Raw genomic sequence first — 27,318 nt, forward strand, 5'->3', positions numbered from 1 at the left:
TAAATCATATAAGATAGTGAAGAGGGAAGAGAAGAATAAAGACTGTGTTAAAAATCAAGAGCTTAATGTAAAACAAAATGAGGGCACAATCAGGGACAAGGCCTTTGTAGTGTAAGAGGCAGTCTGTGGTGTTCTGTTGCTGAGGTAAGGTTAGGGTTGTGCAGGTTTCTTCAAGAACCTGACAGTTGTAGGATAGTAGCTGTTCCTGAGCCAGGTGATGTGTGACATCAAGCTCTGTACCTACTTTCTGAGCGTAGCGCCACGAAAAGAGCAGATAGAGGCCCCAGAGATCGTTGTGTTCAATTTGCAGTGCAGAAGGTTAAGATCAAAAATATACCTGAATGACCTGTCAGCTCTGAATGAAACTCGCCAGCCTCTCCATCCTGATTTGCTGCACGCGGTCTGCATGTTAATATAACCAGCTTGTATACACAACTGATGTCCTCTTTGTTAATGAGAAGACGACGACCCATCTTCAGTGATGCATCATTAACCTTTTCTGCTTCAGTGTGCACTTTTTAACCCAGCGTGAATTCACCAGATCATTTTCTTCATAGCAGCTCACCTTTCAGGCAAAAATGGAAACTTGTACTGTATGGAACTGTTTTACTAAGCAATTCTTGCCCTTCAGCTTAGCTTGATCAATAAGTTCATTCAATTGGATGTGGAGGCAATGTTAAGCTTTCTGTCAGGTGCACGTAATGAACAGTAGAGTCAGTAATGCAGAATTTCATTCGCTTATTTAGAGATGCAGCCACGGAAAAGGTCCTTCGAGCCACACTACCCAGCCACCCCTGATTTAACCCTGGTCTAATCACGGGACAATTTACAATGACCAGTTAACCTACTAACCGTACATCTTTGGACTGTGGGAGAAATCCGGTGGCCCCGGAGAAAACTCACGTGTTCCACAGGGAGAACATACAGATGACACTGGAATTGAACTCTGAATGCCAACTCCCTGAGATGCAGCAGCATTGTGCAAACTGCTACAGAACGGTGGCACCCAGCACGGTAATTGTAACCCTGTTGGAAAAGCAAAGGCCCACCGTTCCATCCGAACTCCCTTCAGATGACTGTTAGACTCTGCAGTAATGCAGAGCCCTCACCACTCAAGTTCTTCTTGAAGATGTTCAAAATCAGAATAGAGTTCCCCAGGTCCCATGACAAGGGGGAGTCTCTGGCAGATTCTCCTCAAACCTTTTGGAAGTAATCTCTTTAAGTTCAGGAGCCTGCTGTTGCCTAGATCCATGTTAATGGTTGTGCCCGTCGGGACAAGGTAGATAATTTCTGTTGCTTTCTCGGATTTGTCTCTTTAGGAAAATGTGGAAGGCCGCCGATGTGACACCTGCCGCCTGGGAACCTTTTACTTGGATCCAACCAATCCCAAAGGCTGCACCAGCTGCTTCTGCTTCGGGGCTACGGATCGCTGCCAGATTGCTGACAAGCGAAGGACTGCAGTAAGTCTTCCATCTTCCCTGAGATGTCAAATTCTCCTCCGTCCTATTCCCAACCGCACAGCTTGACCGAAGTCATTTCTTAGGGGTTAGGCCAGTTGGCACTGCTGTACCATATTGAAACACAGCAAATAACAACAGACTTTGGGCAAAGATCCAGGAACAATGTGAGAATTCCTTTTCGGATTTAGTATTTCTCGTCCAAACTTGTGTGAAGTTCAGCTTTGGATATCTCCATTCAGACAGTATGTCCCTTAGCTTTCCATTTCAAGTCTTAACTGACCTGCCAGGTTTTTTTTTCTGAATCAGAACATTTTAGTCTGGGCAGTGGCTATCCAGACCTCTTGTCTTGATAACATTTCTACCCTCTGCCCCATTAGTGGCCATCCATTTCAACTTCGCTCCTCGTTCCCACACTGACCTGTTCATCCCTGGTCTTCTCCAGTGGCAGACACAAGCTAACAACCCAACTGTATGAACATAGAATTTTTGGACTTTAAATAATGGACATTCCATGTACTCCTTTCTATTTCGTTCCATGTGATTTTCAATGAGATCTCCTGTCACTTTCCTAAGTACTAGGTATATCGACCTCATCTATTCATCTGACACTCCTGGAACTAGTTTAGTCAATCTTCACTCCTCTCTTCTATAGCAGATACATCCATTCTCCGGTAAGAAGACTAAAACTATGTACTAAACTCCAGGAGGCATCCCACCAAGGTCTATGAAAATGCGTTCTTTTCTGTTCAGCTCTATTCATCGTAAAGGCTAATGTATCATTGCCCCCCGAAACGCTTGCAGTGTTTGCTTGTTGGCCTTCAGTGAATTTCGTGCAACCATACCTAGGTCCTTTGAACATCAGCACGACTCAATCTCCCACCAGTTAACAAATGCTTCACTTTCCCATTCTGTGCAGTAAAATGTGTAACCTCCACAGTATTTTCTCTCTGCCACACAGCTTTTCCACATCCTACTCTATAATCACATTCCCATTTAGTCCAATGCCAACAGCAAACAACTTAATTCACCATTGTAAAAAAAAATCCGCTTTCCTATTTGATATTCTAAATGGATGACCACACATTTTTCTCATCAAGTCCCCAAGTTTACATCACAACACCTGCAGAGAGATTTTTTTGAAATCCAGCATTTATTTATGTGACCTTTCTTCGTATGCTGAACATCTTAACTCTGTGACCTCTGCTAATTGACTCTACTACCATTCAGTGAGGTTACGCTTGAAGGTGCTATGTTAAAAAATGAGTCAATGAAGGAAGAATGTGAACAGTTTTCACAGGACACCTTAATTGTGAATTCTGCATTCAGATGAGCTTTATAAATTCCAAGGATGGACTAGCCCAGACCTAAATGAAGTTTGGCATACTAGTTATTGATTGCCAATCTACATTTACCCCAAATCTTAGATTTCATTGGTTAGTCTCTATTCTCTATCCATTTCAATATAATACTCCAATCCCATTGAGTCACCTGGATGTGGAAGGCTAGCATAGATAAGGTGGGCAGAATGGCCTGTTTCCATATATAACTCTATGACACTGACTGTGTAGTTTCTGATGGTTGATATCTATTGAGCACCTTCACAAAAGGGGTGATTCGGAGCCATCTCAATGGCAGAATGCAAGTGTTCTTTGCAAAATTAAACCATTTCAACTTGGGGATACCTCTCACCATGTCCTGCTTTTTGATTTCAGTTAGTGGATATGGAGGGATGGAAGCTGGTGAGTGGGGATCGCCCAGAATTGCAAGTGTCCCACAACTCTGAAAAGAGGGAAGTTGAAGTGAACCTTCGTGATCTGGCCGATATTTACCAGGACCTGTATTGGCAGGCACCAGCGTCCTATCTTGGAGACCAGGTACGCTTATCACCTTTGATCAATCACATATCACCAGGTGTTTCTAGGGTGATTTGACTAACCAACTATCGATATGATAACATACTAAGATTTGCATTTCAAATGTAATGTAGCATTAGCTCAACTTCTATACTGAGGAGCTGCTTCTCTTCATACTCATTTTTAGCATGTGGGCGTCACCAGGGGGCCGGCATTTATATTCAATCCCTAAACGTCCAGATGGTGGGTGCAGAGATCCAGGATGGTATTAGTATTGGTTTATTATTGTCATATATTCCAAAATATAGTGGAAAGCTAGTCTTGCATTCTGTTTATACTGATGAAATCATTACATGATGCATTGAGCTGGAAGGGGTACCCAACCTTTTGAATGCCATGGATCCTTACCATTAACAGAGGGGTCTATGGACCCCAGGTTGGGAACCCCTGAATAAGGTGAAACAATGCAGAATAAAGTGTAAAAGCTATTGGAAAAAATGAGCAGTGATGGTAAACAATAAAGTGCAAGATTTTGAGGACGGATTCCATCTTATCATAAGATAAGACATTCTAAACAACTTGGGTGTCAGAGTAAACAATCATTTTCTGCATGAATTCTTGGGACTGTTGTACCTCCCTATCCACAAAATAACTTGGCGCTGTGCAAACCTTTTCAAGTCTTTACTACTTCCGTTCTTCAACTTGCGCCTTAGACCTCCGGTCAGGTGTAACAAAAGCCTTTCCTCCTTTGAAGGTTTCCTCGTACGGAGGGCTCTTGAAGTATCAGCTTCGATCTGAAGTTCTGCGCGGTGACATCATCTCACTACCAGTCGAAGTTCGCCCTGATGTCATTCTGAAGGTGAGATTTGTGTAAAAGTTCAGCTCATGTGGACTTCTCTGTAAGCAACTGAGTCTGGAGTGTAGAGTTTTTGGAATGTGCTACACCTTTTAATTCTGAATTACATATCATTCAGACATGGTTAACTGATCTTTCTAGTTGGGGATTTTTCTTCATATTTTTCCATTTCCTCCTTATTCCTCAGGGAAACCAAATGACCATAATGTATGTAGCCAAGGAGTATCCTGCACCTGGACAGCTTCATGAGAACCAGCTTCAGCTGGTGGAGGTTTGCAATCGATTAATTTATTATTTGCGTCAACATCTTGCAAGACTGCAGTTGCAACAATGCTGAGTGTTGATTGGTTCTGTGTGTTTCAAGTACCAAGCAAGTTCACGTCGCCCAAAGAAACAGACAGGACTGTTGCAATGACCATTCATTTCAGGCTTGAAGTTTAAACAGAAAAGAAAGGCAGAGAGATTAGTCTTTGGCTGTTTATGCTGGTTGGTTGCATTCGAGCTCTGTGTATCGATGGAATGCAGTCATTGAAGGCAAGTACAACCTGCTGTGATAGTCTTATGAAACATAGAACATGACAGCACAATCCACAGTGTTGTGCCAACCTTTTAACTGACTCCAAGATCAATCCAATCATAAGACCATAAAATATAGGAGCAGAGTTAGGCCATTTGGCCCATTGAGCCTGTTCTGCCATTTCATTATGGTTGATTCATTTTTCCTCTCGCCCTCAATCTCTTGCCTTCTCCCCATATCCCTTTGTGCCCTGACCAATCAAGAATCTATCAACCTCTGCCTTAAAGATACATAAATACTTGACTTCCACAAATGCCTATAGCAAAGAATTCCACAGAATCACCACTCTCTGGCTAAAGAAATACTTCCTCATCATTCTTAAAGGACGCCCCTCTTTTCTGAGGCTGTGTCCTCTGGTCTTGGACACTTCTGCCATAGGAAACATCCTCTCCTCATCCAGTCTATCGAGGTCTTTAAATCCTTCCCTCCCACATAGCCCTCCATTTTTCTTTCATCCATGTGCCCATCTAAGAGTCTCATAAATATCCCTATTGTATCTGCCTCTACCACTCCCCCAGCGATGCATTTCACACACTCACCACTTACTGCGTAAAAAAAACCCCCGCCTCTGAAACCAACCCCCCCCCCCCCCACAAACTTCCCTCCAATCACCTTAAAACTATGCCCCTGTGTATTAGCCATTTCCACCCTGGGAAAAAGTCTCTGGCTGTCCATTTGATCTATGCCTCTTGTACACATATCAAGTTACCTTTCATCATCCTTCACTCCAGAGAGGAAAGCCCTAGCACGCTCAACCTATCCTCATAAGACACGCTCTCTAATCCAGGCAGCACCCTGGTACGTCTCCTCTGCACCCTTTCTTTAAAGTTTTCGCGTCCTTCCTATGATGAGGAGACCAGAACTGAAGACTTGTTTGTTCAATACCATTAGAAGTCTAGTTCGGATTCAGTGCCTTTGAAAACAAAGAATTTCTTCCCTCCTTTGAGAGTGTTTAAACAAACTGTAATGGGTTTATTCACAAAGTGTGGCTTTACACCCAGGGTTCCCAACCTGGGGTCCACGGACTCCTCAGTTAATGGTTGGGGTCCATGATGTAAAAAAGTTTGGGAACCCCTGTTTTAGACCCTCTAACTTAGAGTGGGGTGGAGTTGTGTCAAACACTAATTCTTCACTTGTGCTCAGCAGTTTAGCATTGGAGAGAAATATGTGGAGTGCAAGTGCATGTTCTGTGGTTTATAAGGAAGAGAGGAGCAGTATTTCAAGAATGGAAGGCAGGTTAAGCCATGCATTCTGATAAACAATCTCATCAATTTCATCAACTTTGCCTTCAACTTCCATTCTGCCCTTAAATTCACTTGGTCCATTTCTGAAACTTCCCTCCCCTTTCTCAACCTGTCTACCGATATCTTTTATAAACCTACAGACTCCCACAGCTATCTTGACTATACCTCTTCCCATTCTGTCTCCTGATCATTGGAGACCCAAGTCATGCCAACCACAAACTGTTCCAGTTGCTACCATCCAGGAAACGGTACCAAAGCATAAAAGCCAGGACCAACAGGCTCCGGGACAGCTTCTTCCACCAGGCCATCAAACTGATTAATTCATGCTGTCACAACTGTATTTCTATGTTATATTGACTATCTTGTACATGAAATTTATTATAAATTACTATACATTTAGACAGAGACGTAACATAAAGATTTTTACTCCTTATATATATATGAAGGATGTAAGTAATAAAGTCAATTCAATTCAATTCTGTAAAAATGCTATTCCCTTTTCTCAGTTCCTTTGGCTCCAAGCATCTGTTCCCAGGGTGAGGCTTTCCTTTCCAGGACATCAGAGATGTCCTCCTCCTTCAAAGAGTGGAGTTTCCCTTCCTCCACCATTGATCCTGCCCTCACCCCTATCTCTCCTATTTTCTAAACATCCGTCCTCACCCCATCTTACCGTCACCTTAACAGGGATAGAGTGCCTTTTGTCCTCACCTCTCACCCCAGTACCTCTACATCCAGCACGTCATTCTCCGCAACCTCTACCATCTTTAATGGGAACCTACCACCAAATACATCTTTACCTTCCCACCCCCCTTCACTTTTCGCAGGGATTGTTCTGCCCTCTCCCCCCCCCCCCCCCCCCATGATTTCCTCGTCAATTCATTCCTCACCACTATTCTCCATCCTGGCACTTAACCCTGCAAGTGGAAGAAATGCTACACCTGCTTCTTCACCTCCTCCCTCACCCCCAGTCAGGGCCCCAAACGGTCCTTCCAAGACTGCACCTGTGAATCAGTTGGGTCATCTATTGTATTGGTGCTCCCAATGTGCTTGGTGTGACTCAAATGTAAAATGGGGGACCATTTTGTCGAGCACCTTTGATTCATCCGCAGGAAGCAGGATTTCCTGCTGGCCAACCATTTTAAATCTGGTCTCCATTCCCATTTTAACATGTTGGTCCCCAGCCTCCTCTACTCCACAACGAGGCCACTCTCCGGTTGCAGGAGCAACACCTCATATTCTGTCTAGGTAGCCTCCAACCTGATGGCATGAACATCAATTTCTCTGACTTCCAGCAATTTTTTTCCCTTCCCCTTCTCTCTTCTTCAATTCCTCTCTCTGGCCCCTCCCTTCAGCAATTCAGATTGATGGGTTTACTATACACTGTCAGGATAGTTCTATAGAGTCTCTCAAAAGCAGAGGTGGAGGAGTATGCCTCATGATCAACTCTTCTTGGTGCGCAAGTATATCAATGCTGTTCCAATTCTGCTCAGTAGACCTGGAATATTTAGCAGTTATTATTTCTGTTTGTGCATGATTTTTAATCTATTCAATATACATATACTGGAATTGATTTACTTATTATTATTTTATTTTGTTTCTTTTCTTCTATATTATGTATTGCATTGAACTGCTGCTGTTAAGTCAACAAATTTCATGACACATCCCAGTGATAGTAAATCTGATTCTCATTCTCTTACCTCTTCTCTTCTCCTCACCTGCCTGTTACCCCTCCCCTCATATCCCTCTTCTTCTTCTTTCTCTCAATGTCCACTCTCCTCTCATATGAGTTTCCTTCTCCAGCTCTTTACCTTTTCCACCTATCACCTCCCAGCTTCTCACCCCACCCCCACCTGACTGGCCTCACCTATCAACTTCTAACTTATACTCCTTCCCTCCCCCCCACCCCCCCCCAACCTTCTTATTCTGGCTTCTTCCCCCATCCTTTCTGGTCCTGATGAAGGGTCTCAACCCAAAATGTCAACTATTCATTCATTTCCATAGATGCTGCCAGACCTGCTGAGCTCCTCCAGCATTTTGTGGGTGTTGCTCTGGATTTTCAGCGTCTGTGGAAATCTCGTGTTTCTGATAAACAAAGCATAGGATTGTTGTGGAAAATAAGAGCTGAGAAGACACCCGTATAGAAATTGAATCATGTTTCCGATAATTAAGGTGTAATTGCATTTGATGTCAGGTGAAATTTCTCTTTGCACAGAGTAACTTCAGGCATGCACAAACACATAACCCTGTGTCGAGAGAAGAAATGATGATGGTGTTGGCCAGCCTGGGTGACCTGCAGATCCGAGCCCTTCACTCCCAATTGGCCAAGCTTGTCGCGCTGCGGAACGTAATCCTCGAGCAAGCTTCTGATTTTGGAGATGGAGATGCCGCCAGCAACGTGGAAATCTGTCTCTGCCCGGCTAATTATGTAGGGGATTCCTGTCAGGTATGAGGGATTCTTCTTGTGTGCGGTCACTACTGTGTGAATTCCTTGTAGGTGGGGAAATTAATCATCCATGTCTTGGAAAGTTGGGCTGTGCGGCTAATCTTTTTTTTTAAACTTGCGAATGACCTTCCTTCAGATGTAGAATACTGGTGGTAGCACAGGTATAGACTGGACCAAAAGGGAAAAGAGGCCTTGGCCCAGTGAGTTTGTAATGACTCCAGGTAAGAACAGGTCTAGCTGACTCCATTCCTGCATCCTCTGTACTTCACCTTCCATTCAGTCAGTCTGCTTCCATTTAGCTCAACTGCGTGCTTCATGAAACAATTTTACCTCACTAGTTTTGGTTCCTTTGCAGATTGCCCTGATTCTTTTGTCTCCTAGTTCTTGACCTCTCTGCCAGTAAGTGCAACAGCGGCTGAGAGATCCTTTGCAGAGTTGCATTCTTTTCCAAAGTGGAATCTTTTCTGACAACCTGTCAGGGTAAAATCTCTAGGACTCTAGGAAAGAACTGTAGCCCTGATGAAGGGTCTCAGCCCAAAACATCTCCTGTTCATTTCCCTCCATAGATGATGCCTGACCTGATGAGTTCCTCCAGCATTTTGTGTGTGTGTTGCTCAGGATTTCCACTTTCTGCAGAATCTCTCGTGAAGTCAGTTGATGGGTTCTTTATGGTATTAACACAGGCGGATTGAACCAAATGGCCTCTGTTTACATTGTTAGATTTATATCAGATATTGTTCTCATCATAGAACATAGAATAGTACAGCACAGTATAGGCCCTTTAGCCCACAATGTTGTGCTGACCCTTAAACCCTGCCTCTCATATAACCCTCACACCTTAAATTCCTCCACATACCTGTCTAGTAGTCTCTTAAATTTCACTAGCGTATCTGCCTCCACCACTGACTCAGGCAGTGCATTCCACACACCAACCACTCTCTGAGTAAAAAACCTTCCTCTAATATCTCACTTGAACTTCCCACCCCTTACCTTAAGCCATGTCCTCTTGTACTGAGCAGTGGTGCCCTGGGGAAGAGGTGCTGGCTGTCCACCCTATCTGTTCCTGTTAATATCTTGTACACTTCTCTCATGTCTCCTCTCACCCTCCTTCTCTCCAAAGAGTAAAGCCCTAGTTCCCTTAATCTCTGATCATAATGCATATTCTCTAAACCAGGCAGCATCCTGGTAGATCTCCTCTGTACCCTTTCCAATGCTTCCACATCCTTCCTATAGTGAGGCAACCAGAACTGGACGCAGTACTCGAAGTGTGGCCAAACCAGAGTTTTATAGAGCTGCATCATTACATCGCGACTCTTAAACTCTATCCCTCGACTTATGAAAGCTAACACCCCATCATCAGTGGCCTGTTGCCATCCAGAGGGCGTTTTTACAGATTTCCATTCCCAGAAGAGAATTAACACAGCAGGGGTCTGGGGATCTATAGCATTTACCTCATTGTCCCTAATGGACAGCTGATACTGTAGGGCTCAAGTGTATTTTATATCAGGAATACAAATTTTGAAATACTTATCCTAAAGGACAGGAAGAAGAAATATCAAAGTCAAAATGAAATTGCCCAGGATAATGGGCCACCTTGTGTAGAGATTTGAGTTTATTTATGTAGAGATGCGGTGTAGAATAGGTTCTTCCCACCCTGCAAGACATAATGTTAGCAGTTCCTAATCCTAACGCAGTCGTGAAACAATGCGCCATGATCAATTATCTTACAACGCGCTGCATCTTTGGACTGTTGGGTGGAAACCCACGGCAGGAATTGAAACTGAGTCACCTGAACTCGAAAGCGTTCTGCTGACCACTGCTCTACCACGCTGTCCTAAAGGAGGGTGTTGGAATTGAACTCTGGCACCCCGAGCCTCAATAGTGCAAATGCTGCGAACTCTCAGCTGATCGGACGGAGCTGGTACAAAAAGAAACAGTTAACCCTTCGTCTGAACTGGGAAAGAGGGGAAAAAAGCAGCTTTGATTTTCATAATTTGCAAGTTATCGTTAGGAGCAGGGAGGGCTATTTTGCTTCTTGAGAAATTCTGTTACATCACGGCGAATCAGGGCCTGTGTCCCACGTTGTACCTTAATCTCTATCTCTTGACACAGTTTCCTGACAAAAATTGCAGCGTTTTGAGGCATCTGAGAATCATTGCATTTTTTTATCAATTTGCTTTGGGTATTTTGTCATTTAATGGAGATTGCTGCTGTTAACACCAGTTTCATTAACAAGACTGCGACTGGTGCTGATGCTCGAACTGGATTTAATTTTGCCACTGTAGTACAGGTATGACTATCTGGAAGACTGAGGAAAACTAAGTGTTCCAAACTCTGAATACTTTTCCTTTCTTTGTCCCCGAAAGGACTGCGCACCAGGTTATTATCGGGACACAAAGGGCCTTTTCCTAGGGAAATGCGTGCCCTGTAATTGCAATGGCCATTCTGACCAGTGTCTTGATGGATCTGGAATATGTATAGTAAGTGTATTTCACTTGTTTTGCAGTTTATTAAATTATATTGAATTAAGAACTTCCTTTATAAAAGAAACAAATAAGGAGCATCAGAAGCTGAGGGGAAACTTGAGAAAAGTGTGTAAAGCTATGAGGGGCTGAGATAGATGATGGAGTCTTTCTCTCAGGGTGGAAATGTCAAATTCTAGAGGGCACAAGTTTAAGGTGATAAGGGGGTAAGTTTAAAGGAGATTTGCGATGCATTTTTTTACACAGTGGTGTGTGCCTGGAATGTGCTCCCTGGAGAACTGAGAACACTTAAGAGACATGTATGCAAGTAGGGAATAGAGCAGGGGTTCCCAGCTGTTTTTATGTCTTGGACCAAGACCACTAAGCAAGGGGTCTGAGGACCCCAGGCTGGGAGTCCCTGCAATCGAGGGATGTGGACCGTGTGCACCTAAATGGGATAGGTTTAGATTTGTATCGTGGCCGATGGCTGAATGGCCTGATATGTGCTGTACTGCTCTGTGTTCTATAAAAACACTCAACTCTTCAGGCAGCATTTATGACCAGAGAAACAGTTAACTTTTCAGCTTGGCGATATTTCTTGAAAATTCAAAGTGTTGGTAATGTGCCAGGTTTTCGAGAAGGAAAAGGATCAAAAGGGGAAGATCAGTGTTTGGGTGAAGGGCCGGACTGGTTAAAGAAAGGAATGGAATGGATACAATGGCAGGGTGGTTTAAGTGACAAGTAAAGATAACAGTAGCTGGGTACAAGGAAGATCTTAATAGCAACAGCAAAACTATTGCAACCTGTGTTGGTTGCAGATTGACATTATTTATTGCTGAGATACAGTGTAGGATTGGCCCTTCCAGCCCTTCGCGTTGTGCCATCCAGCAATCCCCTGATTCAATCCGAGCTTAATCATAGGACAATTTACAGTGACCAATCAACCTACCGAACGGTCTGTCTTTGAACTGTGGGAGGAAACCGGAGCACCCGGAGGAAACCCACGCAGTCACAGGGAGAACGTACAAACTCCTTACAGGCAGCAGCAGGAACTGAACCGATGTCTCTGGTATTGTAAAGCGTTGTACTAACCACTAAGCTGCCATGCCGCCCCTAAATTATTGCCAACTGGGATATGTGGTTTATTGATTTTATGGGAGAAATCCCAAAATTTACCTATGTTTTGTTGCTATGGAATTAAATGAATGAGAGGTAGTTTCACTTAAAAACTGACAGTTTTAATTTTACTAATATGTTGGTATGTTTATTGAATTATGCTTGCATTTAGAAAAGGTTTGTAGATGCAACATCGCTTTTCCATCTTTTGAAAATGACTCAGAAACCAGTGAGATCCCCAACATTACCCAGTGTAAGTTTCAATATCAGACAGCGAGGCTCAGCTTGATGTGCAGTTTCAGACAAATGCACACTGAGATTTCTGGGCTTCACAACACTGGTAGTACTGCAGCACCAACCATTTACACACCGAGTAAAGGGCATAGTCGTTAACTGGTGAGCCACGGTGATTCATTCTTTCTTTACTCGGCTACACTCGAGCACAAGTGCTTCCTGCAGTGCTGGAGCCTTGGTTCCTTCCCATTTGCCAGCCTGCCAATAATATTAATGATCAAAAATGGCTCCCGATATACAGCACCGGTGACCTGGGTTCAATTCCGCTGCTGTCTGTAAGGAGTTTGTATAGTCTCCCTGTAAATGGATTTCCTCCGGGTACTCTGGTCCCACGTTCCAAAGACATACGGGTTAGTGGGTTCATTGGTCGTATGGGCGTAATTGAACAATGCGGACTTGTTGGGTTGGAAAGGCCTGTTATCGCGCTGTATCTCTAAATGTTAGTGGAGCGAGTTAGCCAGCCATGTGTTTAATTATAAAACTTTTCTTCACAGAACTGCCAGCATAACACAGAGGGAGACAACTGTGAGCGCTGTAAGGCCGGTTTGGTTCCTAGCACCACTCTTCAGGCAGCTTCTGTCTGTGTACAGTGTCCATGCCCCCTCAGTGTTTCTTCTAACAAGTATGTATACCTGGACCACCAGATCCATCGTTTACCGATCAGACCACAGCAGGTGGTGGTCTTTAAAATGAACTTGGTCTTAAATTGTTGTTCCTTAATGTTTATTTTCATAACTTTTCACTGCTCTTGACTTTGTTCGCAGCTTTGCAAAGGACTGTGTTCAACGTGGAAGCCATTTGCAGTGTCTCTGTAAACCAGGGTATGCTGGCTTAAATTGTGAAAGGTCAGTGCCACGTGAGCGGCCGTGCATTATTAATGTGCATAACGTCATGCAGTGTCGACCAGTGTCGCTGATATATCTGATCCATTAAAATGGGATCTGTTGCAATAGCTGAACTTAAGGCATAATAAGAAAAAAAACAGCACACAAAATGCTGAAGGAACTCAGCAGGTCAGGCAGCATCCATGGAAATGAATAAACAGTCAACGTTTCAGGATGAGAACCTTCATCAGGACTAAAAAGGAATCTGATAGGAGAGGAGAGTGGGCCTTAGGAGAAAGGGAAGAAGGAGGGGACCGGGGGAAGTGGTAGGCAAGTGAGAAGAGTGTGGAATAGAAGAGGGGGGAGGGAAGGGAAAACATCTTTTACCGAAAGGAGAGATCGGTATTCATGCCATCAGGTTGGAGGCTAGCCAGTCGGAGTATAATGTGTTGCTCCTCCACCCTGAGGGTGGCCTCATCTTGGCAAAAAAGGAGCCATGGACCAACATGACAGAATGAGAATTAAAATGTTTGCCCACCAGAAAGTTCCTTCCAACCACTTTCTCTGTAAGGGTAGCCAATAAACCCAGGGTGCCCATGAAACTGGGTCCAGCAGATCTGTGCAGCAGGAGGTTGTTCAAGGAATACAACTACAGTGTACTGAAGCCTGTTGGATTGGACTTTGCAATCCCGATCTATACTTAGGCCTGATTAGTCAAGTATAATAATTCTCAAAAGACAGCCAGTTGTGAAGATAAGAAATAGGAGAGAAAATTCAAAAATTCAGAAACTTGGGAGTCCTTGAGCAGGATTCCCTAAAGGTTAATTTGCAGGTTAATTCGGTGCTTGGAAGGCGAAAGCTATGTTAACGTTCATTTTGAGACAGCTAGAGTATAAAGTAAGGATGTAATGTTCAGGCTTTATAAGGCACCTGGGAGACCTCACTTGGAGTACTGTGAGCAGTTTTGAGCCCCTTATTTAAGAGAGAATGTGCTGACATTAGAGAGGGTTCAGAGGAAGTTCATGAGACTGACTCCAGGAATGAAAGATTGTCGTATGAGGAGGAGTTGATTCCTTTAGGCTATTACTCGACGGAATTTAGAAGAATGAGGAGGGATGTCCTTGAAACCTATTGAATATTGAAAGGCCTGGATAGAGTGGATGAGGAGAGGATGTTTCCTATAGTGGGGGGGGAGTCCAGCTTCAAAATAGAGGGACATCATTTGGGAATCGAGAGGAGGAGAAATTACTTTAGACAAAGGGTGGGAATCTGTGGATTTCATTGCCACAGGCAGTTGTGGAGCCCAAGTCGGTGGTCAGGGATGAAGGGGTACGGGAAGAAGGCAAGAGATTGGGGCTGAAAGGGAAATGAATCAGCCATGATTAAACGGTAGTGGGGAATCAGTGGGCCAAATGATCTAATTCTACTCCTATGTCTTATGGTTTTATGGTACATAGGCTATGGATGACTGTTGCTTCATAACCACGGTGAACAGCTGGCATCCCTGGAGATGACTCTCCTAACCTCCTGAATCTGTGTATTGTGTTTACTAAGCCACACTATCCATATCATTAAAGGTCCATGGCAGGGAAGCTATTGAGCTATCCTGTGCCTACCTTGGACTGATCAAATCGTGCTTTCACCTGCGGTATAATCTAGATCCTTGCATAATTTGCTCTTATGACTATAAACTTGCATGGATTTTAAAAAAAAATTATTCTAACCATTTCTGCCTTGTCCTTTATTGTGAAGGTGTGCTCCAGGCTACTATGGAAACCCAACGGTTTTGGGAAGCCGTTGTCAGCCGTGCAGTTGTAATGGCAACACAGACTCCAACATGCTCTTCAGTAATTGCGATTCACTGACGGGAGTTTGTCTGGGGTGCATGCACAACACTGCTGGGCCTCACTGTGAGCACTGTGCCCCAGGTTTCTATGGCGATGCGCTGATCAGCAATAACTGTGCACGTAAGTTTAGTGCTTCATTATATTTTCCACATAGAATTCTATCCAGAGAATGATTTTGTTTGACGTTCAGCCTAATTCAGTTCTAAATTACACGTAATATTTGTTTGAGAAATACATTAAATTTGATGCAATTATATTCTGAGAAAATAAGTACAATTCGTTTCTGTCACAAGACAGGTAATTTCCTCTCTTACCATCCCTCCCTACTTCCACCTCTCTTTCCTAGTCAGAGGTTTGAGCAGATGTCCCACCCAGGAAAATACCCTACCCTACAACCATCAGGCTCCTTAACTGGAGTGGATAATTTTACTCACCTCAACTCTGAACTGATCCAAAGCATTTTGACTCTGAATTGATTCCACAACCTATTGACTGTCAAGGACTCTACAACTCATGTTCTCAGTAATATTTATTTTTCTTATTTGCACTATTTGTTTTCTTTTGCACATTCATTTTACTTTATGTATGAATGTGTTGCTTGGATTTCCAGCTTCTGCAGATTTTCTCCTGTTTACTTTGTGTATAGATTTTTACATAAATCATTTATCTTCCTGTAAGTGCCTGTAAGACAATGTATCTCAGTGTATACGGTGACATATATGTACTTCAATAATAAATTTACTTTGAAACTTTGAATAGTGTTCCCGCCCTAACCCATACCTGATGGAAAATCTGCCCCAGAGGAAAATTCAGCTCAAAGTCTGCAATCACAAATAGTGCTAATTATGTAAGCAAAATTACAGGCTCTCAGTGGCAGATGTAACTACTTGTTTTGTGAGTTAAGTGCCTCGTACAAAACCCATTATTTGCTGTCTCTTGTGTGTTTGTGTATCTGCAATTGCCACAGTCCAGAACTAAGGATCTCTGACACTCGCACTTCTTCAGCTTTTGTACTTGGCCATCAATCTGCAGTTTTATATCCTTTGCTCTTAGTTAGCTGATTGTTTTCCTGGCTGCTCTTGGCTTAAACTTCCTGCCCTAACTAGACTGAGGAGTCTATCCGATTTATTTTTTTTTGAAAAGGACTTAAAATATCAAATGTGCTCAATCCTTTGGCGTCTGCTTTTGAATAGCAAGTCAGTAATGACATAAATCAGGTTTACAGAAACTAATTTTGAAAGGCTGTCACTGAGTGACAAATCCTTTCAATTTCATGCTGAATTCTGTATTTTCTTTCTAACCTAATCTCCCTTGAATGTGGCCAAAAAAAAAATGTGTTCCTGGCCTTTAACTCTCCTCCTCCTCCTCCTCCAGCTCTCCAAAATACATCCTCTGAGTCTACATTGAGGGCGTGCTGACACAAAGCGGGGTTCCTGCCGTGTCTCTCCAACCTGTTTTAAGATGATTGTCGGCATCATTTGCACACAGCTGGGAACAATTTGGATAAACTCGTTCCTCTTTTCCTTTCAACAACTATTCCTGGCTCTGCTGTATTTACTGTCATCTCCAGGATTTAGATGAGTTTCTTCTGTGGATTGGTATTGCCTGCAGGCTGTCAGATATATAAGCCCCGTGGGAGAACAGTTTAGCCATTCAACCACCGTCCCGTTTCCACCAACCATCTAGATCATTGGTGATTTGTGTGGCATTCTGCTCAGTCCCTGTTGCTAGTTTTACTGCGCAAGACCTTTTGAACGTATCCTGTTAAACCTTCTATGTAAATGGAGGTTCAATAATTATTATCATATTCAGCTTCTCTTCCTTAAAAGTACTGGAGAAAATGAGACCAGAGTATGAAGTATCTTTAATGTACACATGACATCCCAAGACATTTTACAGTCAATTAATCAATTTGAAGTGCAATTATAGGTATTTTGTGAAAAATTACAAGAGCAGTTTGCTGGCAGCATGTCCCGTAAGTAATTACTTCATTCCTCCTGGGTGAGATTTATCAAGGGTAAATGTCAACCAGAACATTAGAAGGAACTTCATTTTGGTCCTCAATAGTTTCTATCCATCTGAGCATAACTCATCAAGATGTATGCCCAACCTTTGAGCACATTTACGTGGAGTGCTGCCACAGGAAAGCAGCACCCATCATTGAAGAGCACCACCATTTCAGCCTTGTCCTCTTCTTGCTGCCAGCATTGGGCAGGAGAAAAAGAAGCCTTTGGTCCCTCACCACCAGGTTCAGGACCAGTTATACCTTGCAACATCAGGCATTGATAGCTTCACTCAGCATCACTCTGAGCTGATCCTGTGATCGACAGGCTCACTTTTTAAAGACCTTTTACAACTCGTGTTCTCAATTTTATTTTTAATTTGCATAGTTTGTTTCATTTTGCACTTTAGTTGTTTAGCAACCTTTGTACGTCCATGCATAGTTTTTCATAAAATCCTATTCCTTTTATTTCCTGTGAATGCCCACAAGAAAATGAATCTCAAAGTAGTATCTAGTAACCTATATATACTTCAATGCTAAATTTACTTTGAACTTTGAACTCAACTTGATCCCAAAGCTTCCTGATTCTGATGATACGACCACTAAATCACAAATGGATTATGAGTTAGGCGTAAATTAAACATGGTCTTTTGCCATATTATTTGCACTGGAATATACGCAACCTAGTCTACATATTCATCCACATTCGACAACCCTACAGTGGCAATAGCCACATGTACTCTTCCTGAACTTGGTGGCGTGGGAGGTAGAGCTCCTGTACCTTTTTCCCCACTGATAGCAGCGAGAAGAGAGTATGACCTTGGCGGCGGGGTCCTTGGTGATGGACTCTGCCTCTGAAATCCACAAGGAGCATTGCCACAAAAAAGCAGCATCCATTATCAAGGACCCCGCAGCCAAGGTCATACTCTCTTCTCACTGCTATCAGTGGGGAAAAAGGTACAGGAGCTTTACCTCTCACGCCACCAAGTTCAGGTACAGTTATTACTCTTCAACCATCAGGCTCTTGAATCAGCATGGATAACTTCATTCACCATAACACTGACCTCATCACTGAACACAGCCTATGGACTCACTCCCAAGGACTCTACAACTCATCTTCTCAGTGTTATTTCTTTACTTATTTATTATTATTATCATTACTTTTTTTTGTGTGTTTGTACAATTTGTCTTCTTTTGCACATTAATTGTCAGTCTTTGCCTGTAGTTCATTGATTCTATTTTTATTAGTGTCTTTTATTGTGAAGGTTGCAAGTAAACGAACTTTGGGACAGTGTATGGTGATTATATATGTTCTTTTACAATAAACTTACTTTGATCTTTGAACTTTGAAATTCATTCCAATGAAGTCAATGGAATGAATGTTGATGCTGAGTGCAGCCCCATCTGTTTAGCGCTCACAACCAGGGATGAATTTTTAGGCCTTTCAATTGGACTTCAAACTATGTCACACTTTGTCTTTAGTACGTAAAACTGCAAGTTTTTTTTCATTGTCTTTCTCATGTTGTGAATTCCCAGCATGCAGCTGTTCACCCTGTGGTACCGAGTCTTGCGATGACCGCACTGGTGAGTGTCGATGTAAACCTGGGGTGACAGGAGCACAGTGTGACCGCTGTGAGGTAAGCAATGTCCGGGCAGAGCTATTGCCTATTATGAAGGAGCAGCTCACTGCCATTGTTAGAGTCTTTCTGTGCTGTGCTCTTGGCAATCAGTCCTCATTAGCGATGTCATTAAACTGGAAAAGGTGCACAGGGATTTAAACGGATATAACTGGGTCTGGAGGGCTTTGGAAAGAAGGAGAGTTTAGATAGGCTGGGGCAATTTTACCTACCGGTAGTTCTTCGGAATCTGAGAGGTGACCTTATGGAGATTTATAACATCATGAGAGACATTGATACTGTCTTTTCCCCACAGTAGGGAACATGTTTAGATTGAAAGGGAAGAGTTAAGAATAACCCAAGTAGTAACTTTTTCACTGCCAAAGCAAATTTATAGACCAGTACAATTATGATATGGTAATTAAGACATTTTGGATAGGTACAGTAATGTGCAAAAGGCTTGGGCACATGTATATAGCTAGGGTGTTTTAAGACCTTTGCACAGTTCTGTAGCACTGTAGTAATTTTATGTATTGCATTGTACTGCTGCAAAAAAAACAAATTTCATGACATGTGAGTAATGATAGACCTGATCATGATATGGACCTCTGTTAGAATCGTAGAAAAGTACTGCACAGAAACAGGTCCTTCAGCCCATCTAATCCGTGATGAACCATTTAAACTGCCTAGTTCCATTGGCCTGTACTCGGACCATAATCTTTTATACCTCTACTATCCATGTAGAATCGAGCTCACATGCACCACTTGTGTTGGCAGCTCGTTCCACACTCCCACAGCCCTCTGAATGAAGAAGTTTGCCTTCATGTTCCCCTTAAATATTTCACCTTTCACCCTTAACACATGACCTTTACTTGTAGTCCCACCCAACCTCAGTGGAAAAAGCCTACTTGCATTTACCCTCTATCAAATCTCCCCTCAATCTTCTATGTTCCAAGGAATAAAGTCCTAACCAATTCAATCTTTCTTTTTAACCCAACCCCTCCAGACCCAGCAACATCCTTGTAAATTCTCTCTATTGTGGACTGAGAATGGGAAGGGGGCCGGCAGATGGAATCGTGGTTGAGAAAAGGGAGAGGGAGCAGGAAGCACCAGAGAGACTTTCTGTAATGATCAATAAACCAATTGTTTGGAATCAAATGACCTTGCCTGGTGTCTCAGGACTGAGTGTGTCTGCGCACACACCACCCCCCGCCATTCCCAGCATCCATTGCTCCTGCCATATTTTCAAACACTCTCTCTGCTCCACTTTGACCAATCTAGTACTGTACGAAAGTCTTAGGCACCCTAGCTGTATATACGGTTGCAAGAAAAAGTTTGTGAACTCTTTACAATTACCTGGTTTTCTGCATTAATTACTCATAAAACGTGGCCTCATCTTCATCTGCCACAATAATGGACAAACACAATCTGCCTAAACTAATAACACACAAACAATTGTACTACTTTCCTTCAATACTGAGTACACTATTTAAACAATCACAGTCCAGTTTCAAAAACGTATGTGAACCTCTGAGGTAATGCCTTCTTCAAAAGTTATGAGTCAGCAGTTCGAATCAATGAATGCTGAAGGAAGTAAAAAGAACCCAAGGGTAACAGCAGAAGACCTGCAGAAGTCTCGAGAACTTGCTAAAGTCTCTGTTCACGTGTTCACTATATAATAAAAAACACTGAAGAATGGTGTTCATGGAAGGACACCACGGAGGAAACCACTGCTCTCCAAAAAAAATCATTGCTGCACATCTCAAGTTTGCAGAAGACCACCTGGATGTTCCACAATGTTTCTGGGACAATGTTCTGTGGACAGATGAGACATAAGTTGAACTCTTTGGCAGAAATGCACTCTGCTATGTTTGGAGGATAAAGGGCACTGCACACCAACACCAAAACCTCATCGCAACTGTGAATCACGGTGGAAGGAGCATCGTGGTTTGAGGCTGCTTTGCTGCCTCAGGGCCTGGGCAGCTTGCAGTCGTTGAGGGAACAATGAATTCAAAATTGTATCAAAACATGTCAGGATAGCAGTCCATCACCTGAAGCTTAATAGAAGTTGGGTGATGCAACAAGGTAATAATCCAAAACACAAGACTAAATAACAGTTGTTTAAAAAGAAGAAAATTCATGTTTTGAAATGGCCAAGTCAGAGTCCAGACCTTAACCCAGTTGAGATGCTGTTGCATGACCTGAGGAGGGCTGTTCAGATAAGGTATCCCAGAAATGTTGATAAACTGAAACAGTTTTCTGTGGAGGAATTATCTAAAATTCCTCCTCGCTGTTGTGCAAGTCTAATCAGCGGCTACAGGAAACGTTTGGTAGCAGTTATAGCTGCTAAAGGAGCTTCTAAAAAGTTATTAAATGCAAGGGTTCACATACTTTTTCCAACCTGGCCTGTGCATGATTAAACTATGTGTTCAATGGAGACATGAAAAGTCCAATTGTTTGTGTGTTATTAGTTTAGGCAGATTGTGTTTGTCTATTATTGTGACTTACGTCAAAATCAGACCACATTTTATGAGTAATTAATGCAGAAAAAACAGATAATTGGAAAGGGTTCACAAACTTCTTGCAACTGTATGTGCCTAAGACTTTTGCACAGTACTGTACATGGATTGGAAAGGTTTATAGCAATGTGAGCAAATGGACTAATTTGGTCAGTATGGGTGAGTTGAATTGAATTGTCTGCTTTTTTTACTCAACTTCGTTTGGCCTGGACCCAGAAATGACTCAAGAAAAGGCTTGGCTTAGGAGCCATTTCCCTCCTTATTGAGCCAGGGGAGAGTTGATGGTCAGGCAATTTGTCTGTGTTTTTCCTTCTTCCTGGGAAAAAAGTCAGGAACTCACTGAAGCCTTCAACCCAATGCAGCGAGTAACTTAGTGAAGACCGATGGTTGATTTGCTTGAATTCTGGGATGTGTAATACCCTCACACATCAGTTTCTTCTGCATGCATGTTTCCAAGCCTGCTTTCTCACACAGCTTTCCTTTATAGGCTGGACTTTATGGCTATGACAGCTGTGCTGGTTGCCAGAGATGTTCCTGCGACGTGGCTTCCCAGAACGAAATGTGCGACTCCCAGAGCGGCCAGTGCCCCTGCCTGCCGGGCGTAACTGGACGTCGGTGTCAGCAGTGTTTGCCGGGGTACTGGAGCTACAGCTCGAGTGGTTGCCGAAGTAAGTGGTGCAGTCAGGGGAGGCTGAGGAAGTCCAGTGTTTCATGCATTTATGTAAATTATCGCCTACTGTTGTACTGGGCTTTTTTAATTAAGTGTGCTGCAACGGGAACACTCGTTCTGTGCTATAACAGAGGAACTCGTCTCATTCCTCTGCAATCTACAATCACAGGTTGCTATTCCAAATTCTCCATTATTTTATCTATTTGCTCATTCTTGGCAGGCTGTCAAATTTAACAAGATTCTTAATGGTCACTGAGAGGCTGTTTTCTGTCCTTGGGGAGTTTTGAACAAGGGGACACAGACTCCAAGCCCATGAGAGAGAGCACAGATAAGTGGCTCTCCGTTCTTCCTCCCCTCCACTCTCCAATCCCCCCACTCCCTGCTCCTTCCCCTCCCCACCTCCCCTCTCCCCACCTCCCCTCTCCTCACCTCCCCACCTCCCCTCTCCCCATCACCCACCTCCCTATCTCCTCTCCCCTCCCCATCTCCCTCTCCCCACCTCCCCTTCTCTCTTCCCCTTCCCTCCTCCCACTTGCCCCAAACCCCCTCTTCCCACCCTCCCTCTCCAATCTCTCTTGTCCCCACCTCTCCCTTTCCAACAGCTTTTTCGGGCTGAGATAGGGAGAGGTTTCTTTATGCAGACTGTGCTAGATCTTTGGCATTCTCCATCTCACGGACCTGTAGATCTGGGCAGTATTTCTAACAATGATGTTCAGTGCCAGACCCTGTAATGTCGTCTCCTCATTGATAGCCTGTGCCGGTATCACAAACGGCCCTGTCTCCCTAAGCCACCGTGGAATTTGTGATTTCTGCTGCCTCCAGTTAAGCAATTTCGAGGCAGTGAAGGTATAATGTGTCACAATTAAATCTTTTAGAAGTTTTGAATAAATTGTGTTTGATTTTGATTTAGTGTGTAACTGCAACGGGGGGCCCTGTAACCCTCGTACCGGAGAGTGCGTGTGTAAAAATGGGCTGGCGGGCAGGCAGTGTGATACCTGTCTACAGTTGTACGAGATCCCTGTCATTGACGGAGTCCATTCCATGAAGTGTGAACGTGAGTTGTCTTCCTTTCTCTTCAAGACTTCGACTTTGTTCCTCTGTACTCTTCAGACAGCACCGAGTAAAACCAAACTGTTCTTCTGTTGCAGCTTGTGATAGTTGTGTCGTGGTTCTTCTGGAAGATCTGAACAAGACGGCTGCATTGTTGCTTGTCATCAGATCCCAGCTTTCAAACGTGAGCGCCAGCTCCGTGGCGTGGAAGCGGATGGACGCTTTCAACGACAGCTTGGGGCAGCTTGCGGTGAGTGGAACCGTGATATCCTAGGTCTACGCCCCCGTGTAAATAGCGAAGAGACAATTGTGAAGAATTCATTTCACATTCTTGACAACTAGGAAGGGTTTAGAGCAGGAGTTCCCAACCTGGGGTCCAGGGACCAGCTTAGCTGGGACTCGCAAGGTAGGCAGGGAATAGATGGGCCAAAAGTCATGATTCCATGCTGTATTAGTCTATGATTAATACAGCATATGTGGCATGGCCTAGTGGTTAGTACCAGCAATCCAGGTTCAATTCCCATCGCCGCCTGTTTGTATGTTCTCCCCTTGACCGCGTGGGTTTCCTCCCACAGTCCAAAGACGCACCAGTTGGTAGCTTAATTGGACGTTGTAAATTGTCCTGTGATTAGGCTTGGATTAAATCGGGGATTGCTGGGCAGCAGGGCTCGGAGAGCCAGAAGGGCCTATTCCACACTGTCAGACAATTCTATAACTCTCGTGGATTATCTCTGGGAATTCCTACTTTTAACCAATCTCCTGCAGCAGCAAGCAGCTGAATCCTTGATACATTATTGTACCATTGCTCTTCCTAATGGGGATAACTGCCTATCTAAAACTGTTCAAGTTGAGATGCCATGATCCTGTGTGAATAGCCCATCCATCTTGGGAGCTTTCTGTGCATTGGTGGCTCTGTTGTCGTGGGTTTGCCACTTCAAAGGCTCTTAATTCATGGTTGTATGCCGCTGCTATTTGTCCAGGATGAGCTGAGCAGATATCGTGGGACTCAGGACCAAACCAAGGACCAGACTGACGAGCTGGAGACTGACAGCATGAACCTGACTCAGGACCTGGATGCGTTTGAAGAAAAGGCAAGAGACCTCTCTTGGCAAAGTCCTTTGGCACTGTGGCATTCTATTGCAGAGACCTTTTGCTGACCTCACTTCCCCTTCCCACCCTCCTCTCCAGGTCACCGTGGCAAACAAGAAGGCAACACAACTGGCAGAGAGTGTTGACGAAACCCACAGGCATGCTGCTGGGTTGCTTAATAACATCACAAGGCTCAGAAAAACAATTCTAGGTAAATACCATTGATTCTGTTGAAATACTAATAGTATAATTATTTGCTGAAATGCTCCTTACCAGACTAGTGCTTACTTATGCTTGTTATTACTCTTGTCAACCATAACAGGACAACCTTGCTACTTCTCACTGCACGGTCACGTGGTTGTCTTCTATGTTTAATGATAGAGAAGGCTGAGCAAGAACTCTTTCTGTTCCCACTTATCCTCTGGGTCCTCTCCTCCTTTCCTTTCTCCTATTGTTCACTCTCCCCTCCTACAAGATTCTTTCTTATCCAGCCATTGACCTTTCCCACCCACCTGGCTGCAGCATTCACCTTCCAGCTGGCCTCTTTCCCTACCCCCCACCACCTTCTTGTTCTGGCCTTTTCCCCCTTCGTTCTCAGTCCTGGAGAAACGTCTCGGCCCAAAATGTCGACTGTGAGCTCTTTTCCGTTGATGCGCCTGACCTGCTGAGTTTCTCCAGCATTCTGTGTGTGCTGTTCCCAAAAATAATCTTCCTTTTAGCGTGGTATTTATGCATCAGCCAATTACAAAATCTGCCTTTTCATTCCTTTTCGGTGTGTGAGAGCACACGTGGTTATCTGCGTCCATGCATGCATGTCTGTGTGTGCCTGTACATGTCTGCATGTTGGCCAATGCCTTTGCCTTCAGATCCAAGAATCGCAGATAAACACAGCATGGAAACGAGCGCTGTGGCCCATCCAAGACCATGCCAACCATCAACCACTCATTTGCACAAATCTGACACGATTGTTTAATATAATTTCCAGTACACACTTGTAAAGGAAACTAAACATGAGAAAATCTGCAGATGCTGGAAACCCAGTGCAACACACACAAAATGCTGGAGGAACTCTTCAGGTCAGGCAGCATCTGTGGAAGTGGACACTTCAGACAGAAGCCCTTCACCAAGACTGGGAAACAAACTAATTGTTACTCCAGAGCAAAAAGAAACACAATCAGATAAATCAATATACATTTATACAATATACATTGATCTGTATGTACGTAAAGTGATGCCAGGCACAAAGTGACTCTCTCACAAAATGCCGGAGCAATCAGCAGCCCAGGCAGAATCTGTGGAAAAGAGTCAACAGACACTGAAGGGTCTCAGCCCAAAACGTTGACTGCGTACTTTTTCCACAGATGCTGCCTGGCCTGCTGAGCTCCTCCAGCATTTTGTGCGCGTTGCTTTGGATTTCCAGCATCTGCAGATCTTCTTGCGTGTAGGGCGACTCTGACAGGAAACGCGAAAGCAGTGGTCGTTGGGGGTGTGGAGGGGCGGGTGGAGGTGTTGATCAGCCTTTCTGCTTGGCGACAGTAACTCCCATTGTAATCCCATTGTTTATTCCCATCAGCTCAATGCGCTTCAGAAATTAAAAATAATGCTTTCTCAGGTAACGAAAGACTAGATGGGAAATAAAGGTAAATCACTGGCATTTTTTTAAAAGTTGCCTGGTCTGGTGGAAGAATTCCTGTGTTGACCATATGATTTGTAGCTTAATTTGTGTTTATGAAGAGTACTATGGATTGTTTATTTAATATTTTATTAAAATTTGCCAAGTATAATCATGGTCGAAAGACCATGATGACCCATGTCATACAACATGGCACATAATGATGGTGGTGATGAATAGTTCACTAATTTCTCTAGAGATTAATAAAACATTATTTACAACGAAACTCCAGACAGCTTGATGAGTTTTCTCTCTTTATCAGTACATCAGTTGACACCTCAACTTTTGCATCTGAGACCTTCCTCAGGCTCTTCGTTTCTACAGAGACATTAGCCTGGTGGCTCCTCTTCTGGGCTGGATAAAGAGTTACTTGTGACTCATACTACCAGTATAATTGTGTGGCAAAGAGTAAACACTGACGTCCCTGTGAAACCTTTCCTCGTCAGATCTGATTGACCAGATGAATAAAACGCAGATGAACACCACTATGCCCTCCGCCAAAGAATTTGTGGAGAAGCTTGCCGAGGTCGAGATGTTGCTGAAGGAAATGAGGAGCCGCAATTTCAGCAGCCAGCACGCCGTGGCTGAGGAAGAGAAGGATAAAGCACAGGAATGTGAGTACCAGGCATGTGGGGCTGGAGTGTGTGATTAGTGAGGTTGGCAGGTGAATAAGAATATGTTACTGTACAGCTGCCGCAGTAGTGTAGTGGTTAATGTGACCCTATTACAGCACCAGCGACCAGGGTTCAATTCCCACTGCTGCCTGTAAGGGATCTGCACCTTCTTCCTATGACTGTTTGAGTTTGCCCGGAAGCTCCGGTTTCCTCCCACATTGCAAAGACCTAGGCCCTGTTACCATGCTGTGACTCTCAATTAACATTAAACTGAGTTGTTTAAGGCTAGCAAGTGAACAACGTCATTTCAGAAAGTAGGGAGAAGGAAGGCAGGAAACTATAGATCAATTAGCCTGGGGTGGAAAATCACTATGTTTCAATGCATGTGTAACAAGGAAAGTTAATCTTTAATAAAATCAAAACAGAACTGCTGACATTAGAAATCTGAAATAAAAACAGAAAATGCTATAAAGACTTAACATGGCATCATCTATGGAAAGAGAATCGGGATTAGACTTTGCGATTGGAGACCCTTCATCAGAACTTCCATCAGGAATGAAAACAAGTTAGTTCCGAGCTGCAGACAAGATGGAGGGTGGTGGAGAGGGCAAAGGGATTGTCTGTGACAGGCTGAGGCCAGCTTTGCTGAGTTGTAGAGGTCATCCAGTCAAGAGTTAATTGGGGCAGTTAGAGAGAAACAAAATAGAACAACACCTTTGAGAATGACCGTAGTTAGAGACTGAGAAAATCATGAAAATGCAGGGTTGTTGGACGCACCCAAAAAGTCAGGCTGTGCTAATCAACAACTGAATCTGTATCGCAGTTGAATTACTTACAGCAGCAATCCCCAGTTCTGAGATAGAGGGACTGAATTATCTGAAGTTTTAGAATTCAGCATTTAATCCAGAATGCTATGAAGTGCCCAGAAAGGAGGTAAGGTGTTGTTCCTCGAGCTTATATTGGGTGTCACTAGAACATTGCAGGAGGCCACAGACAGGTCGGAGTGTGAGAGGACTGGAGAGTTACAGTGGCAGGTGACAAGGAGCTCTAACTCACCCCTGCAGACTGAAGACAGGTGTTCTGCAAAACTGATCCGAAATAGAATTTGAT

At 43.6% G+C, this 27,318-nt stretch overlaps 1 protein-coding gene across 1 annotated transcript in view; it reads left to right on the forward strand.

The window, feature by feature from the left end:
- Positions 1–27,318, forward strand: part of lama5 (laminin, alpha 5) — a 322,932-nt gene that overhangs the window by 236,134 nt on the left and 59,480 nt on the right. The window contains exons 37-52 of the mRNA XM_073061956.1: positions 1,320–1,460; positions 3,173–3,334; positions 4,068–4,172; positions 4,357–4,440; positions 8,203–8,433; positions 10,800–10,913; positions 12,800–12,927; positions 13,070–13,150; positions 14,882–15,096; positions 18,515–18,615; positions 21,601–21,781; positions 22,694–22,837; positions 22,932–23,083; positions 23,814–23,924; positions 24,022–24,133; positions 26,041–26,208. Coding sequence (XP_072918057.1) covers positions 1,320–1,460; positions 3,173–3,334; positions 4,068–4,172; positions 4,357–4,440; positions 8,203–8,433; positions 10,800–10,913; positions 12,800–12,927; positions 13,070–13,150; positions 14,882–15,096; positions 18,515–18,615; positions 21,601–21,781; positions 22,694–22,837; positions 22,932–23,083; positions 23,814–23,924; positions 24,022–24,133; positions 26,041–26,208 — 2,230 coding nt within the window. The remainder of the gene's footprint in view (positions 1–1,319; positions 1,461–3,172; positions 3,335–4,067; positions 4,173–4,356; positions 4,441–8,202; positions 8,434–10,799; positions 10,914–12,799; positions 12,928–13,069; positions 13,151–14,881; positions 15,097–18,514; positions 18,616–21,600; positions 21,782–22,693; positions 22,838–22,931; positions 23,084–23,813; positions 23,925–24,021; positions 24,134–26,040; positions 26,209–27,318) is intronic.

This window comes from Hemitrygon akajei, chromosome 11, assembly GCF_048418815.1.
Source record: "Hemitrygon akajei chromosome 11, sHemAka1.3, whole genome shotgun sequence".
Classification (NCBI taxonomy): Eukaryota; Metazoa; Chordata; class Chondrichthyes; order Myliobatiformes; family Dasyatidae; genus Hemitrygon; species Hemitrygon akajei.